Genomic DNA, 19,028 nt, shown 5'->3' with positions numbered 1-19,028 from the left:
AAAGCTAGAAATAGAACTACCATATGATCCACCAATCCCCCTCCTTGGAATGTATCCTAGAGAAGTAAGAGCCTTTACACAAACAGATATACCCACACCCATGTTTATTGCAGCACTGTTTACAATAGCAAAAAGATGGAAGCAACCAAGGTGCCTGTCAACAGATGAATGGATAAATAAATTACGGTATATTCACACAGTGAAATACTATTCATCAGTAAAGAACAATGATGAATCTGTGAAACATTTCGTAACATGGAGGAATCTGGAAGGCATTATGCTGAGTGAAATTAGTCAGTTGCAAAAGAACAAATATGGTGTGAGACCACTATTATAAGAACTCAAGAAATAATTTAAACAGAGAAGAAAATATTCTTTGATGGTTACAAGAGGGAAGAGGAAGGGAGGGAGGGAGAGGGGGATTCACTAGATGGTAGACAAAAACTAATTTAGGTGAAGGGAAAGACACAATACAGGAGAGGTCAGCACAATTGGACTAAAGCAAAAGCAAAGAAGTTTCCTGAATAAACCAGACGCTTCAAAGGCCAGTGGAGCAGGGGCAGAGGTTTGGGGACCATGGTTTCAGGGGACATCTAGGTCAGTTGACATAATAAAAACTATTAAGAAAACATTCTGCATCCCATTTTGGAGAGTGGCATCTGGGGTCTTAAACGCTAGTAACTGGCCATCTAAGATGCAACAATTGGTCTCAACCCACATGTAGCAAAGGAGAATGAGTAACACCAAAGATACAATGTAAGTTTGAGCCCAAGAGTCAGAAAGGGCCACATAAATCAGAGACTACATCAGCCTGAGACCAGAAGAGCTAGATGGTGCCCAGCTATAACAGATGACTGCCCTGACCGGGAGCACAACAGAGAATCCCTGAAGGACCAGGAGAGCAGTGGGATGCAGACTCCAAATTCTCATACAAAGACCAGACTTAATGGTCTGACTGAGACTAGAGGGACCCTGGAGGTAATGGTCCCCAGACCTTCTGTTAGCCCAAGACAGGAACCATTCCCAAAGCCAACTCTACAGACATGGATTGGACTAGACTATGAGACAGAAAATGATAACTGGTGAGGAGTGAGCTTCTTGGATCAAGTAGATGCATGAGACTATGTGTGCAGCTCCTTTCTGGAGGGGAAATGTGAAGGCCAAGGGGGACAGAAGCTGGATGAATGGACATGGAAACGCAGGGTGGAGAGAAGGAATGTGCTGTCTAATTAGGGGGAGAGCAACCAGGAATATATAACAAGGTATATATAAGGCTCTGTATGAGAGACTGACTTGATTTGTAAACTTGCAGTTAAAGCACAATAAAAATATAAAAAGAAAACCATATGGAACAGTTCTACTCTGTACATGTGGGTGGCCATGAGACTGGAGGGCAACTGACAACAGCAAAGAAAAAGAAAAAAGCTTCTAATTAAGAAAGACACACCATCAATTGTAAGATGCATCCCGATTTTAGAGATTTTAAAATGTAAAAAAAAAAAAAAAGGAGCATCTTATAATTAACAAAATAAGGTATATAGTGCTGCCTTGTAAAGAATTTGGTTTTGCAGTTGTTGATTTTGAGATACCCATGGTATACCCAGATGAAACATTAAGTAGTTACAAATGTGGATTTAGAGCTCATAAGAAAGATGGAAGCTAGAAATACAAAGATGAAGGTCTTCTGCATGTCAGAGTCATGATCCAAAAACAACCTTGCCAACTGCATTTTAGCTTTAACATTCCCTGAGTCCATTATTTATGTTGTATCATTTCATTCAACCTTTAGCCCATCTTTTTGTGATAGCATGTGTTGGTAAACCTTGATACTGTCTCTTATTGCTCCGAAACAGTTTTTTGTCTTTGTTCTTAAATTTCCACAAACAAGGAAATGCTTTCCTATTTGAAAAGTGTGTGGTCTGTCAGGTTGCAGTCTTCACAAGGATGCAGTTGGGAGTCCTGTCACAAGTATGGCAGTGAAGAGCAGGTCTCCGAGAGAGAGATGGTGTGAAGAAATCTTATCTATAGCCCTTCATGGTTACTCTATTTTTATAGGTCCAGCATGTCTGGTATGTACCTAGTGAAACAGGGTCGAGACCGAAAGAAAATAGACTCACAGCGAGATTTCACTGTGGCTTCTCCAGCAGAATTTGTTACTCGTTTTGGGGGAAATAAAGTGATTGAGAAGGTAAGTTGTAACTTGCTAGATTATTTTTTTTTTCAAAAGTAGATGAGGTTTGATACCTTATTGTCTGAATTTGCTCAAAACTGGTATTTGGATTTTCAGAGACTTTGCCTCTTTATGTGGAATTATCCTTTTCTGCCTTCCTAGCATCTTATTAAATCATTTCACTATTTTCAGGAATATGTATTGACCATTAAAAATTTAGTCATAAGTAATTAAGATGATGAAATAGTGCTTGTAAGGTTCTTTTTGAAAGATCTTGTGGTTTTACAGAGTTGAGCAGCACTGATCTGAGAGGGTATGAGATATTAATTGGTTTATGGAGTGGTGGTGGGGAGATACTGTATGTCACAGCATGGTATTTAGGCCTAAGGGAGTAGGAAGAGTTTCAGAATAAAAGTCTTAAACAGTTTGATACACTGTGCCTTACTGGGTTTCACGAGGTATTTGAAATGTTTAGAGGGAATATACCACATGTAAAAAAAAAAAAAAATTTTTTTTTTTTTTTTAATATTTAAAGATTTCAGGTATTTTGAAATGTTATGAGTAATCCTGTGTTACTTTTATCTAAACCATGTCAGAGCTGATAGGATGACTTGGTTGAAATAGTGTGCAGTGAATAAAGGATGGCACCCTGTATTCCCACTCCTGAAAGTATTATTCAGTGGTTTTCTCTGTTAATCTTCCAATAAATATAAGTTATGTGTCTCCCTTGCCTTTATTATCCTTGGGGACACGATTATAAGACAAGTAAGGAGATGAAAGCTTTGTTTACAGAGAAGTTTCAGGATGCTTCGATTCTTCTGCTATTTTTCTTGTGAACACTCTTTTTAGTGGGCACTTACTAAAGTATTTGGTTAGCTAGCATTTTAAAATACCATCTGCTTGATCATGTGGGAGCTGGTTCTTAACTGCCTAGACCAGTAGTAATAAGAGTTTCTGGTTGAAAATCTGGCTTTTCAGAGAAAGATAAATCGCATCTCTTTTCCTCCGATTCCTATCCTCTCACTTTCATAGGTTCTTATTGCCAACAATGGAATTGCAGCAGTGAAATGCATGCGGTCTATTCGTCGGTGGTCTTATGAGATGTTTCGAAATGAGCGTGCAATCCGGTTTGTTGTCATGGTCACACCTGAAGACCTTAAAGCCAATGCAGGTGAGTTATCAGTTTTAAGAAAGCATCATCTTCAACAGTAAAACATTGAATAGTACAGTTTTTAAATAGGAGAATGTTAGCATTGGGGAATTCCCAAATCCTAGGATATTCGATGAAATCTTTTAAAAAGGATTTCTCTTTTAAAAATTGTCAATAATAGGCATATAAAAGTGATCACACTATATTTAACCTCAACACAGATTCGCGTGTTCTGCGTATAAGTAGATAGAAGTTGAACTAGTGTGTTGATTTTGGCTTTCAGGTTTATGCCTTTTTCAGTGTTAAGTATTTGCCATGCCACCTACATTAGCGTGGATAAGCGGAAAGGTTTGGAAAAAAACAAAAAGCTATTTCCCTTATGAACTCTAGAAGTTTGGAGAAACTTACAGTTAAGATTCTTTTTATTTTTTTTTCCTTCTCCTGAGAGAGGAACCTCCTAGAACCTGAGTGGGTCTCCTTATGTAAGCTCTTCTGTGTATTCTCTTTACTTGGGTAGTGCTCCATCTGAGAGTTGTAGATAAGACTGTTGGTATAGTGAAAGGTGTGGCTAGTCTTTCTTCGCAGTAATACATTTATCTGTAAGGTATAGTCTCTAAGGTTACCCATAGCTACCTTTGGCTTAAAGAGCTATCCTTTTAAGAAGGAAGCAAGGAGAGAATTTCAATAAAGAAGAGTCCATTGTATCAGTAGTCCAAGAAAATAAGAATGGAAACCTGCCCGGTAAATCTGTTACCAAATCACTGATAGCAGCTTGTAAGAATAATTGCAGTGGAACAATGTAAGTATGCAGACTGAAATATATTAAGGAATGAATGAACGGGAGGGGATGTGGAGATTGTCAATATGGACTAGTTTTTTTTTAAGAATTTTGGATGAGAAAGGAAGAAGAAAAGATACTAACTAAAGAGGAATTTAGGGTCAAGGGAAGATTTTTATTTTTTAGGATTAAAGAGATTTGGGACTATTTATAGTCTGAGAGCAAGGAGCCAAAGAGGGAGAGGGAGCTGAAGTACATGAGAGACCTTTCATCTCTTGAGGAACTGGAAGGAGATGGAATCAAGAGCACAAGTGGACAAAAATATGCCTATCTTCTGACCAGGAAGTTCTGTTTGCTATAATTTTTCCTGAAGAAAATAAATCAGTAGTATGGGGGCAAATATATCCACAAAAAGACTTTTCATTGCATTATTACTTAAAGTAGAAACTGGAAGTAACTTCACTGTCCAACATTGGTGGATTAGTCTAGTAAAATGTACAACACCACGCAGCCTTAAAAAAAATATTTTGTTGAATAATATTAATCTGAGAATGAGTTTTGGCATATTGCTGTATTAGTTATCTATTACTGTGTAACAATATTACCACTAATTTCGTGACTTAAAACAACACATTATCTCACAGTTTCTGTGGGTCAGTGCAGGACTTAGCTGAGTCCTTTGCTTCAGAGTCTCACAAGGTTGCAGACAGGTGTGATCTCGTCAGTGCCCACTGGGGAAGGATCTGTTCCAAGCTCACATGGTTGTTGAAGCATTCAGTGTTTTGTGAGCTGTCAGACTGAGACTTAGAGACTACTCTCAGCTCCTTGTCACATAACCAAAAAAAAAAAAAAAACCCAGTGCCGTCAAGTCGATTCCAACTCATAGCGACCCTATAGGACAGAGTAGAACTGCCCCATAGAGTTTCCAAGGAGCGCCTGGTGGATTTGAACTGCCGACCTTTTGGTTTGCAGCCATAGCACTTAACCGCTATGCCCAGCAGGGCTTCTGATGGGCCTCACCAAAATGACTGCTTGCTACTTCAAAACAAGTAAGATGGGTTATATTCTTATGTAACATTATCATGGAAGTGACATTTCATTACCTTTGTTGTATTTCATTGGCTAGAAGCAAGTCATAGATCCTGCCACACCCAAGGAAAAGGACTTATTGAGAGGCATGAATACCTGGAGGCTGGAGTCATGGAGGCCACCTTAGTATCTGTCCACCACAATTACTAAGAAAAAAATTGGCTATACAAGGAGATTTGTAGCATAATGTAGTAATAGAAAAAAGTGTGCTGTGTATACCAAAAAACCAAACCCATTGCCATCGAGTCAATTCTGACGTATAGCGACCCTAAAGCACAGGGTAGAACTGCCCCATAGGGTTTCCAAGGAGCATCTGGTGTGTTTGAACTGCCGACATTTTGGTTAGCAGCCATAGCTCCTAACTGCTACACTAGCAGGGTTTCCAGTGCTGTGTATAGTCCTAGAAAAAGGCTGTAAGGACATACAACAAAATGGCAATAATGGTTTTCTCTGGGGGGTGAAATTTTGGGATGTTTTTATTTCTATTTGTATGTTTCTGCTTTTTTCCCAAGTTTCTTTTTTTTTTTTTAACATGGAGTTTATACAATTTTTTTTTATTAACTTTTATTAAGCTTCAAGTGAACGTTTACAAATCCAATCAGTCTGTCACATATAAGTTTACATACATCTTACTCCGTACTCCCACTTGCTCTCCCCCTATTGAGTCAGCCCTTTCAGTCTCTCCTTTCGTGACAATTTTGCCAGCTTCCCTCTCTCTCTATCCTCCCAGTTTATACAATTTTATAATTTAAAAACAATATTTAAAAAATATAACTCTAGAAAGGTTTACTATACCAAAAAACAAAAAAAACCCCAAACCCATTGCCATCGAGTCGATTCCAACTCGTAGCAACCCTATAGGACAGAGTAGAATTGCCTCATAGGGTTTCCAAGGAGCAGCTGGTGGATTCGAACTGCTGACTTTTTGGTTAGCAGCTGAGCTGTTAACCATACTCCCACCAGGGCTCCATACCAATGATGCTGAATTAACAAATTAGTATTATGGGTGATTTTTTCTGTTCTACTTTTTCTAACCTTTCTATAATATTACTGTATTTTTTAACAGCTTTATTCAGTATAATTCACAAACCGTGAAATTCATCATTTTAAATATACAAATCCATGAGTTTTAGTAAATTTATACCGTTGTGTAGTTATCATCACAGTCCAGTTTAGAACCTTAATTATTTTCATAATTTTGAAAATTGTGATAAAAGGAGCCTTAGATAGGAGAGAAATCTTGTCCTCTGAGACTGGAGGGAAAGGGGCAAATTTTCTGATGAGGATGGTGTAATTGAACAGTTGCATATTTTTATTTCATCATAGTTACTGGAGAAGTTGGATGATTTGTAAAATCCATGCTAAAGAGTTGGCATTCTCTTCTGAGGAGAGTTTTCTTATTTGTGAATATGCTCAAGAATATTGTCTCTGGTAGTAAAGGAACTGTAGAAACAGGATGATAGAGAAATAAAGGTTACATAATTAGGGTGAGCTTTCTTTTTCTACTTCCTAGGGCTTCTCGTTAGGTACATTAATGATAATATCAGATTGGTTATTATAGAACTTTAAACTGTTGTTGGTTGGCAGCAGCAGTACTCTACCTGTGTGTAGGTCAGCAATTAAAGAAGGCTTTTCCTCTATCTAGGGCCACTGAACTACAGAAAAGCTGTTTAACAAGCCACAGAGGAAAGGTTGGGTAGAGTTCACTACATAAGAAATAAAAATATCTATTTGGTAAATAAAAACAGAAAAAGTTAAAGACAAATGATGATTCGTAAAATGTATTGCCAGCAAAGAGTTACTATATATAAGAAAAAGATTTCCTTCAATAGAAAATGAACAAGAACACAAATAGGTAGTTCATAAAAGAAGAAACAAAAAGATCAGTAAACGTAAGAAAAGAGATTCAGCATTAATGGTACTTGGATAAATGCAGACCAAAACAGTGATAGATCTGTTCGTTTTCTTAACTGATAAAAATGGTAAGAATTTAAAAAGATTGATAATACCTGATAGAGGTGAGAGCATAGGGAAATTGGCCACCCATACTACTGGTGAGAATATAAAGTGGTTTAATCTTTTAAAATGTGCATATTTTTTGACCCAATAGTTTTGTATCTTATAACATATCCTGAAGATAAAATTGGATAGTAAGACAAGGATGTTCATCATCACATTATTTTAATATTCTTCAATTTAGGAATAATGTATATTTCTATCAATAGGTTATTAAATGAATTATGGAGTATCAAAACATTAGCCATCCATTAAAATATGTTATTAAATATATCTCCTTTTCCTAATGTTGGAAGATACCCACAATATATTGTTAAATTTAGCATTGTGGTGGTTTTTGGGTGCTGCAGAGTAGATTTTGCCTCATAGCAATGCCATGTGACAGAGTAGAAGTGCCCCGTAGGGTTTCCTAGGCTGTAATCTCCGGTTATTTCTTCCTAGAGCCTTTGGGCTGGTCAGGTATGCTAAAGTGAACTGATTATCTCTGAATGGTGGGACAGTGGGTGATTTTAACTTTTTAAAAATAATAGTATTAAATTCTGATGTCTAAAATTTTTATTATTAATTAGCACACTTTCCTTTTATAATCAAAGAGAACAATGAACACATTTTCATTTTGAACAAACTGTGGGGCTCTGTATCTTTTAGTGAAAATTTTTAAAGAAGAACTTAGAATCTTTCAAAATTAACACAAAGTTTAAGAAATTTCATGACTATGGTAGATACGGACTTTAAGCAATTTACTTAACCTCTTGAAGCCATAATTTCCTGTAAACTGGGGGCCAATAATACCTATCATACATAGGACTGTTACAAGAATTAAATGAGATAATACGTATATAAAGTGTTTATTAGTACAGTGCCTTCACATTGTAGCTGCTCTGCTATAATTGTTGCCATAATAGGAAGAAAGAAATATCAGAAGACAAATTTGAAAGTGAATACTGAGCAAAAAAAAAATATATAAGGAGGGTAAGAGGTAGTCTTTCTAAAGTCTCTTTCAAATACCCTTTACCTCTAACATTCCAGATAAACCCTTTTCAAGATCTATAACTAACCTTTCCTGTTTAGCCAGCCTACGGGCTCTCCATACCCTACCTTCTTCCCCAGTTCTGTCCCAACTCCACACCAGGAAAAGGGTGCGAAGCAAATTAAAGATGTCACTAGAACTCTTCCTCAGAATAGAATAGTTATACTCAGGTTACTAACTGACAGACATACCAGCCTTGATATAGGGAGTCATAAAGACCCTTTAGAAGAGTTTCACAGTGAAATGTTTGAGAATGGCTGTTTTAGTGTAAGAGCTTCCTAAATGTGGATTGGCTCATATTAGTGCCTGTGACTTAACAAAGTCAGAGCTTCCAACTAAATGGTCCTGGAAATTACCCGATTAATGTTGTTTGCCCTGTGGTTACCTGTGGTAGTCCCTGTTCTTTACATTGTCTTGCTATACCATTATATTTCTGAAAATAAATCATGTGTTTATTAATTTGCTTACATTTTCAGAATACATTAAGATGGCAGATCACTATGTGCCAGTGCCTGGAGGACCAAACAACAACAACTATGCAAATGTAGAATTAATTCTCGATATTGCTAAAAGGATCCCAGTACAAGTAAGAGATCCCAATGTCTCCTTTAAAGCCATATTCAGCCATTTGATAGTGAGGCACAAGGGAGATCCATAGAAAAACTGGGATTTTATTTAAGGGGGCGTTGGTAGTTCAGTGGTAGAATTTGAACCTTCCATGTGGGAGACCAGGGTTTGATTTCCAGCCAGTGCGCCTCACACGCAGCTGCCATCTGTCTGTCAGTGGAGGCTTATGTGTTGCTATGATGCTGAACCGGTTTCAGAGGAGCTTCCAGACTAAAATGGACTAGGAAGAAAACCCTGGTAATCTACTTCCAAAAATACAACCAATGAAAGAACTCTATAGATCACAGCAGCGTGATCCAAAACCAATCATGGGGATGGAGCAGGACTGGGCAATGTTTTGTCACATTGTGCTTGAGGTTGCCCTTAGCCAACTCAACACTATCTAACAACTTTTATTTAAAACACCCTTGTTGAAAACTCTTAAATGCCTTTATGTAGGATAACTAAAAGACAGGGAAGAGGAAGAATTGAATGAGTCACAATAAACAATATAAACAGAGGGTTGGAAGGGTCTTTCAGTGATTATTTACTCCATCCATATCACCTTCAAACCATCCAAAGTAAATGAAAGTTATTGATTTTCAATGGAATATTCTTAGTCCAGAATATGGTGGTGTTTCAGAGAATTAGTTTCTTTCCTATCACACTGGGTTACCAAAAACAAAAACAAAAAACAGACCTTGTTGCTGTCAAGTCAGTTCTGACTCATAGCGACCCTACAGGACAGGGTCAAACTGCCCCATAGGGTTTCCAAGGAGCAGCTGGTGGATTCACACTGCTGACCTTTTGGTTAGCAGCCATAGCTCTTAACCACTGCGCCACCAGGACTCCACATTGGATTAAGAAGATTAACTACAGTAAAGCCCAAAGAGGAAAAACTCTACACTTGAATGACAGTGTAACCACTAGGTATAAAAGTGTAGTTGGGTGACCAAAGTAATTGAATCTGTGAAAAATAACCAATATTTCCGGAAAAGACTCTATAGAATCTTAGTTGAAAAGCTACGAATTGAGTTCCCAAAGAACAACTCTAGATGGAATCTTAATATCAATTTCAACTTGGTTTTGTCCTCTTCAGGGGTTTTGCCACAATGGACTACTTATTGTTGTTTCCTAAAAAGTTTGTCAGTAATACAAGCATAGAAGCTGAGTTAAGCATGAGACTGCTTTGGAGCTATTGTACTTCATGAAGTAGGACCAGTTTTGGTAGAGAGTAATATAGTTTGTGGCTATTTCTTAACGTAAATTTTAAGAATGAATCTTATTGTACTCCTTTCTAGGCAGTGTGGGCTGGCTGGGGTCATGCTTCTGAGAATCCCAAGCTCCCGGAACTTCTCTTGAAAAATAGCATTGCCTTCATGGGTAAGCCTTTCTATTCCTGTCTTTCTGATCGTTTCTGTCAATTTTGCCCATTTATTGATTTTCTTCTGTTTAACATTTACTGGGCTTTTTTTTTTTTTTTGTCTTAATCCATAGCTCTCAAAATAACCCTCTTCATTTCTTACAACCTGCTTATCCCACTTCATTTGATTGTGTTTTCTGTCCTTGGATTCTTTTCCATGAGGTATGGGGGAAGCTCTGATGTTCAAAACACTGACTTTTTAAAACTTTCTACTAACATTATGAAAGCATAATGTGGAGAAAGGACCTATTTGTAAATAACGAAGGTAATTGAATATTTAGAATACTCTGTCAATGGGCCCTTATATATGAATTGGTGCCTTTGCATTTAAGCCATGTAGGTTATATTCCTATCGAAGAGAGCTGTTTGTGACTTTTCTGTTCTCCTTATGGCAAAGGGAAAACTCAAGGTTATGTAACTTAAAGTGTTTCTGTCTCTGTCTCTGGGATCTTCTACAGTGATGATTATCCTCTGTAAAAAAAACTATTAAATTTCCTCTTTGGTTCCCCAAAGACCAAGGAGGGCACAATATTTCACATTTTAACCCCAGAACTTTATAGTCCCTATTTTAGGATATTGATTAAAAAAAAAAAAACCAACTTTGGTAATCTGGTACAGTTGGATCAGGAAGGATGATAAAATTAGGGTAAGATTTTTCAGGAATTTAATTCAACATATATGTAGATTTATTATAAAAAGCTTATACATTAGCTATTATAAAGGGTACAAAGAAATCGTTCTCATAATCAAGTTTATGATTTCCATGTTATGTGATGGAAGGAAGATAAGACAAATACCAAAATAATTATAATACAAGGATAAATATATATGATGAAAATGAGGCAAAAATGTTACAGTTGGGATTCTTTTGCAAAAATGTTACAGTTGGGATTCTTTTCTTGTTTTGATTTAGGTCCTCCGAGCCAGGCTATGTGGGCTTTGGGGGATAAGATTGCATCTTCCATCGTGGCTCAAACAGCAGGTATCCCAACTCTTCCCTGGAGTGGCAGTGGTAAGAAGCTATTTTCTGTTTCTGTCATAAAGTACAGCAAAGCACAGTAGGGCATTTGGAACTGTAGTTTGGGGTTTAAATTTGTTCAAAATGTATTGGGATACTTGGCCAAGAAGTAGAATCCAAGCTGATTAATGGTACCCTGTATCTCCTGGCTTGATATACCTTTGATTTTATCATGTTTTAGGAGTATGAATTTAGTACCAAATACATAGATGCTAAATTTTGATCCATAATGATGTTGGGACTTAATTTGGAGAAACTCTGGGAAAAACTCATATGGTTCAGTCTGTTCTGTGTGGACTGGAGTTTTCCTTGGAGATGTACTTCCTAGAAGGAGTTAGGCCTTTGAACCTGCCTTGCCAGGCCTGGTTTACTAAGATAAAATCTAAAATCTATGTATCTAAGTGTTTACCTGCCAATGTTTTCTTGTCAACCCACAATCTATTGCTTCGCCTGTCTAATGCCATTTGACCTCTTAAGTTGTCCTCGATACCGGCTTTTCTTCCAGGCATGCAGAAAGATAAAATTTTCAAAAAATGATTTTTTCTTGACAAATTCCTTAAAAAGTACCATGGGAATTATTATAGCTAATAAAAATATATAACAATATAAACTCCCCCTCCCCCCTCCCTTTTTTTTGAATACTCAAGTGCAAGGAGTAGGCATACACTAAAACCTCTTTCAAATGGGAATGACCATTGTCTCGAAGCTGAACAGATTTGAACTCTTGTTGCCCAGGCTCTCCAGGGGGATCGAATATCCTCTCCAGACCTGCTGGGTCAAATAGTTTAAAATAAAAGGTTGAATTTGTTCTGTTTGAATAGAGAGGCTATAGCGTTCCCCTTGTGGCTGAGTACAGGGACATTCAGGAAGCTTGGAATCATGACTCTGTTGAGACCCATAAAACCGCCATTTCCATTTCCAAGGGCTCATAAAGATTGAATTATTTCCCAGACCTCTGGCCCTGGAGCGGGCCTGAAAACCGAAGGTATTTTGCCTGCTGAGTTGCTGTGAGAAATCTGCCATACTTTTTTTTTTTGGTCTTGTGTGTCCTTGCATTTTTATTAGTCCTTCCCTGTTAGCACCTGGCTTTTTCCAGAGTGAAAATGTAAGTAGCCAGGTTCTGCTGTGGCTAAAGACTGTCAACCTCAAGGACTGATCAGGTTTTTTTTTTTTTAATGTCATTCCTTTTTCTTCCACCTATCCTCAATTTTGGATAAATATGAGAACATTTTAAAGAAGGCGTAGCTGAAAATTGACAAGAGCAGAACCTCTCATACCTCTGCTTAATCACTGTTACTCATTGCAGGTCTTCGTGTGGACTGGCAGGAAAATGATTTTTCGAAACGTATCTTAAATGTTCCCCAGGAACTGTACGAGAAAGGTTATGTGAAGGATGTAGATGATGGGTTGAAGGTAGGTTACTAACTCCAGTGAGTGATGCTTTTCAGCTGACAGCTATAGTGACAAATACAGGGATTTGGAGCCAGGTTCATGATACACCCATGATGGTTTTAGGGTGGTAAGACCAGGAGGTGTATAGTTTTAAAATTTGGTTTGGAGCAAGCTGATCATCTGGACAGAACAATATTTCTCACGTGTTTAAATCTGAGTTTTAAGGGGCTACTGATTCTCCATTTCTCTACCACCTGTTAGGGTGTGAGGGAGTCCTATGAACAACACACTTTTTCCCCTGCTTGAGTTCAGAACTAAGGAATCAGGCAGGTAGAGATCAAAATGTCAGCTTTATTGCAAGTGGAGATGTTGGTGAACTGGCTTAAGTGTACGGCAACACTCAGATTCCTAAGCTGAACGTTAAACAGACTTACTGGTTGCTGGCAGTGCTGAGTAACCACAGACTTCCTTCTGTAGAAGCAGAGCTTTAATACCATTCAACTTATTGTATGACTGAAAGCTGACAAAGAACCTGTGTTTTGCAGTGGACTGATTCTAAAGGAGAAGAGGCTGATTGTGTGTGCATTCATTTCCTCCTTCCAAATTCACCAACCACATAATTCACTCTTTTCCCCTGGCAAGGAGTAGAGAGAGGCCAAAAATGTTAGTCTAATCATTGTCCATCCATGTGGAATCCTGAACCCAGGCAAAAGGAGAGCCTTTCTTCAACATATTACCTCTTCTGTCCTTTATCGTTATCTGAAGTTTGTTCCTCTTTAACTGTTCAACTAATTAGAAGTGTCTAGGTAGATTATGAAAGAGGCTATTTTAGAAAAACAAACTGCCTATGTTTAACTGGTATGTTCTTGTTAAGTATTCTTATCAAAGAGATTAGTGACATGCTTAATATTTACAATTGAATTGCAGATGCTATATACTATTTGGTATAATTTGGAAAAGAGTAGAAGCTCCTTTGTAGGGAAGTAGTTATTTTACTTCCCAGGGAAAATTATATTTTTTTCCTGGTTGTAATTTTAAAACAAAATTTCCTGGTAAAAAATTCGGAAAGCCAGAAAAGAGATGATAAAACCACCCACAAATCTATCATCCAGAAATAATGCCTATTAATGTATTCATATATTTTCTTCTAGTCTTTTTTTAACTTACAGATTCATGTAGTAAATTCATGTAATTATAATAATTACAATAAAAATAAAATTGGGATCCAACTAAATATATTGTTTGATGATCCTAGATATTTTTTCCCACTTAATATTATATAGGAACATTTCCCCCGTCATTAAAATTCTTCTAAAATATTTTTAATGACTGACCTACCAGTGGCTAGAGCGTTCATATGTTTTTAAAAGGCTGACCTTCTTACTTACTGACTGCCCATTACCTACTACTTAAATTTTTTCCATATTTGTGGCTCTTTGTTTCTTTGATCACCTGTCACCCAGTGATTGAGTTCGTCCTGTTTATATAAGCTTAGAAAAAAATAGAGTTAATGGACGTTTAGAAGAGAAAGAAACATGGGTGAAGTATTTATCTCTAATCTACTGAGACAAATTAAAATTTGAAGTAATGTTTTCTAGTGACAGATCTTTTGGATATTATTATAATGTAGCAAAACCTTGAAAGACGAGATGGGATTATTTGATAAAGGAATGACTTGGTTATTTAAAATTTTTGGTTAATTTTTTCCCAGCTTACTTTTTTTACCTTATTAACATAATTTGGACATCTTCCATATCTTTGCTTATGAAAGCTATTTGTTGTTTTTAATAGTTGCATAATATATGGGTCTATCTTGATTTGAACAGCTTCCTACTTGATGAATATATAATTAATGCAAAAAGGCATGATGTAGCATGTGCTGAAAATTAGTTTTCTGACTAGCTTTATCAATATTTTGTCATTTTTATCTTTGATAAAAAGTTGAGTGGAAAAATTTCTGAGACCTCAAGAGTTCTGGTTTATTGAGTCTTGTATGGTAGAAAGCTGTACTGAGACCACCTACTGAAGTGAACTACTTATGTCTTTTTTTCAAATAAAAAATATGAGTAATACATAAATACTTGCATACTATAGGAAAAAAAATCCAATACTACAGAACTGTGTTCTGTAAAAAGTGAAAGTTTCCATCTACCCATCTTGCTTTTATGGATAACCACTGGTATATATTCTTCAAGCCTTTTTTTTCTTTGTACTTACATATGTGAGTATATGAATACATATATAATCATATGTAAATATATACAGTTTTGTTGTTCTTGACCTATGTGGGATTATGTTAGATTGAGCCATATGAAATTGCCAATATTCAACCATTTTTAACCTACAAAAATGGTGATTTCTTTTGACCAAATACCACAAATACTGTTCTATTTTTTTTTCAACTAATACTTTGTATAATACCATATATAGACCTTCAAAATGACTGCTTTCTTGAAGAGGGAAAGTGCTAGTTTTCTCCTTCTTTTCTAATACTACCCTTTCTCCCATTTTTCTCTTGAAGGCAGCGGAAGAAGTTGGATATCCAGTAATGATCAAGGCTTCAGAAGGAGGAGGAGGGAAGGGAATCCGAAAAGTCAACAATGCAGATGACTTCCCTAACCTCTTCAGACAGGTAGGGTATAAGTTATTTTTGTTTATTTGAATTAACGTGTATCAGAGATAGATGACTTAACTCACTATAATTTGAATGTCAGAGAATATATAATTTTTTATTTTGCCTATAACTAATCAGGTCTTTCTCACTAGTGTCCACCTGCTTATTAGCAAGGAAAATAAGTTAATCAGATGTCCAGTTCAGTTTAAAGTTTTGTTCAATTAGGTATTCAAATAATAGAGTTATTCTGTCATAACTCTTTCCTATAAGATGTGTGTGGCTCATAGGATCTCCTAATGGCAAGGGAGAGTTGTTGTCTTTGTCCATTTTTATGCCCCTGTTCTGCTGCCATTATAGATAAAGTGTGGGATATGGTTGACGCCAGATCTGGTAGCTTTTGGCTTGGGCAGGCCCAGGCTCTGTGATTGGCTTTATCTCACTTTAGTTCCTGTTGGCTATAGACCTCTGAGTTTCTGCCATGTGTCTCACTTACCCTGCTGGCATAGCAGTCTACATCTTTTCTTGTGCTGCCAGACCACCACACCCTGGTACAGAAACCCTGTGGCAAACCCATGAGAATTGAAGGTGGCTCAGAAAAGCTAAACCAAGGGTCTCTCTCTTTGTCTGACCCTATGCTTTGTAGCAAAGTTGATGTGGCCATACTGTAAGTTGATTGTGGTGGCAAGCAAGGAGATGAACTCTTTTCAGAGTCTTGAAACAGAGAGGGAGAAGTGAAACAGGAGCCTTCTTTGCCCTGCCCTAATGTTGCTCTTACCTACTTGACTCATTTCTTTCTCTCCTATCAACACCCAGAAAAAGGAAAATTTGAACATAGTTCTGGCCTTTTCACTCTCCCAGCTTCCGTATTTTTCATCTTTTACTTACCTTTGCCTTTTTTTTTAAAACTTTTCAGCAGCAAAATTCTTGCTTTATTGTCCTGGGCTAAAGGGAAAACTCTATGAACTGCATCTTCCATGATACGTTGTTGTTGTTGTTGTTGTTATGTGCTATCAGGTTGATTCCGACTCATAGCAACCCTACATACAATAGAATGAAACACTGCCTGGTCCTGCATCACCCTCACGATTGTTGCTATGTTTGAACCTATTGTGGCCACTGTGTCAATCCAACTCATTGAAAGTCTTCCTTCTTCTCTTTCTTGCTGACTCTTTACTTTACCAAGCATGATGTCCTTCTGCAGGGACTGGTCCCGCCTGATAACATGTACAAAATAAGTGAGATGAAGTTTCCCCATCTTCTCACTTCCAAGGAGCATTCTGGCTTTATTTCTTCCAGGACAGATTTGTTTGTTCTTCTGGCAGTCGATGGTATATTCAATATTCTTCGCAAACACCACAATTCAAAGACACCAGTTCTTTGGCCTTCCTTATTCATTGTCCAGCTTTTGCATGCATATGAGAGGATTGGAAATACCATGGGTTGGCTCAGGTGCACCTTAGTCCTCAAAGTGACATCTTTGCTCTTTAACACTTTAAAGAGGTCTTTTGCAGCAGATTTGCCCAGTGCAATATGTCATTTGATTTTTTGACTGCTGCTTCCATGAGCGGCAGTTGATTGTGGATTCAAGTAAAATGAAATCCTTGACAACTTCAGTTTTTTCTCTGTTTATCATGATATTGCTTATTAGACCAGTTGTGAGGATTTTTGTTTTTTTTATGTTGAGGTATAATCCATACCGAATGCTGTATATAGTCTTTGATTTTCATCAGTAAGTGCTTCAAGTCCTTTTCTCAGTATAGTAGATAACAAAAAATGGTAAAAATACTGCCTTGCTGCATTCTGTTTTGAAGGTCAGAAGCTGAATATTACCTCAGTCTTTTTCTTTACATTTCTCTGTAATAATACTAATTTTATATGAGGTAGATCAGTGTCTCATGTGGTATAGAGAAAAGGTCTCCTGCTCTTAGAAGCAAAAGAAAAAGCATGCTTTTTTTTTTTTTTTTTTAATCTTTTAGATAGTCAAAACTACGTATCATTATGGAATCAAAGAGTTGAGTCTAGAACACCAAGAGGAAGTTCTATGTGAAAACTCTTAAAGGTCCATTAATGGTCAACTAGATGACTGAAACCAATGCTTCCATTGAGAACAGCTAGAAGAGCTGGACCAAATTTAAGAAAATTTTTTTTTGTTGTTGTTTTAAGGCATTAGAGACCGTTTAAGGCAGCGAAGAATTATGGGACTAAGATGTAGAAGGGGGAAACCCGCAGAGATGAGCCTGGATTTTGAGGCCACTCTATCTTTCTCTAGAGATATCTTCCAGTTTGGGAAGAGGTAACTGAAAAGCTTATCAGAACTTTCAACAGATTTGCAAGATTAGGGGAACAAAAATTAAACTTCAGTACTTGCTGAAGAGGGGGAACCCTGGGAAACCAACCACACTTTAGGTTGGGATCCTAAAGGGCTGTATCTCAAGATAAACTGGAAATGGACCTACCCTCACAGATTCTAAAGTTCAGCTTCAAAATACTCAAGGTGTTCTAGGATTTGTCGTGCCCCTAGCCTAGCCACCTGCAGGGGTCAAATGCAGATCCTATCCAGAGAAGGGTAACATCCCAAAGCTCAAATTATTTCTATTAATTTTTCACATATAGCATCAAGCATCTGGTTAAAAATAAATAGACATATAAAATTACATAACTGAAAACCAAGAAAAACAAAATACAGTAGGAACAGACCAACAGAGGATGTAGATAATGGAAGTATTAGACAAGAACTTTAAAGTTACTATGTTTAATATAGTCAAGGAAATAAAAGACAAGATTAAGATTTTGGCAGAGAAGTGGAAACATAAAGCAGAACCAAGCTGAAATCTCAGTAGTGAAAATTGCAGTAACTACAATTAAGTAAATAGAGAGGTTTAATAGCACGTTAGATGCAGTTGAAGAGAGAATTAGTGACTGGAAGAGATGTCAGAAGAAAATCCAGATTGAAGCATGAAGAGACACAACAGGATGAAAAATATAGAGAAAAGCATATGGGAGATTATTTGTAAAGATGACCATAATAACTCTTCCCATCTCTATATGCACACCCCTTTACATATGACTTTGCTGCTCCTCCCATCAAGTGGTAAAGTCTCTTTTTCCATCTCTTGAATTTCAGCTGAACTTAGGACTTATTTTGACCAATAAAATGTGGCAGAAGTGGTGTAAAATTTCTGAAGCTTAGACCTGAAATGGTCCTGTAGCTTCTGCTCTTACGCTTTTGGAACGAACGCTGAGACTGCTATGTGAACAGCCCAGTCTAGCCTACTGGATAAAGAGAGGCCACATGAAACAGAGATGATTTATCTCAGCCGAGGCCTCCTAGACTGCTAGGTGACAGCCAGCATCAACTATGGGACATGTGAGGCCATATTACCCTCCAACCCCACTGAAGCTGCCAGATGGCCACAGCTACAAGAGTGACTTCAGGCAAGATCAGCAGAAGAACTGCCCACCTGAGTCCAGCTCAAAATGCCGATTCACAAAATTATGAGCACATAACATGGTTGATGTCCTGCGCCACTAAAGGTTTGGTGGTCTGTTAGGCATCAATAGATAACTGTCACAGAAATTGATATATAGAAGTGGGATACTGCCATAACAAAAAAGCTAAACGTGACGTTGATTTTGAGATTGGCTGTTAGGTAGATGCTGGAAAAATGGTGAGGAAGATGTTAGTGGAGGCTTGAGGAATGGGAACAGTTTGTTAGTGGAGGCTGGAAAGGTGATGAGGAAG

General features: G+C 37.3%; 1 protein-coding gene across 11 annotated transcripts in view; it reads left to right on the top strand.

Moving 5' to 3' along the window:
• ACACA (acetyl-CoA carboxylase alpha) overlaps positions 1 to 19,028 on the top strand; it is a 318,748-nt gene that overhangs the window by 123,054 nt on the left and 176,666 nt on the right. For all 11 annotated transcript variants that reach the window (XM_064271370.1, XM_064271368.1, XM_064271369.1 and 8 more), the window contains 7 exons: positions 2,056 to 2,188; positions 3,203 to 3,341; positions 8,710 to 8,819; positions 10,141 to 10,222; positions 11,176 to 11,274; positions 12,587 to 12,693; positions 15,194 to 15,304. In XM_064271370.1, the coding sequence (XP_064127440.1) occupies positions 2,056 to 2,188; positions 3,203 to 3,341; positions 8,710 to 8,819; positions 10,141 to 10,222; positions 11,176 to 11,274; positions 12,587 to 12,693; positions 15,194 to 15,304 (781 nt within the window). The remainder of the gene's footprint in view (positions 1 to 2,055; positions 2,189 to 3,202; positions 3,342 to 8,709; positions 8,820 to 10,140; positions 10,223 to 11,175; positions 11,275 to 12,586; positions 12,694 to 15,193; positions 15,305 to 19,028) is intronic.

The sequence above is a fragment of the Loxodonta africana genome, chromosome 18 (assembly GCF_030014295.1).
Source record: "Loxodonta africana isolate mLoxAfr1 chromosome 18, mLoxAfr1.hap2, whole genome shotgun sequence".
In the NCBI taxonomy this organism is placed as follows: domain Eukaryota; kingdom Metazoa; phylum Chordata; class Mammalia; order Proboscidea; family Elephantidae; genus Loxodonta; species Loxodonta africana.
The sequence above is the reverse complement of the archived record's forward strand: the minus strand, read 5'-3'. Positions and strand labels throughout refer to the sequence as shown.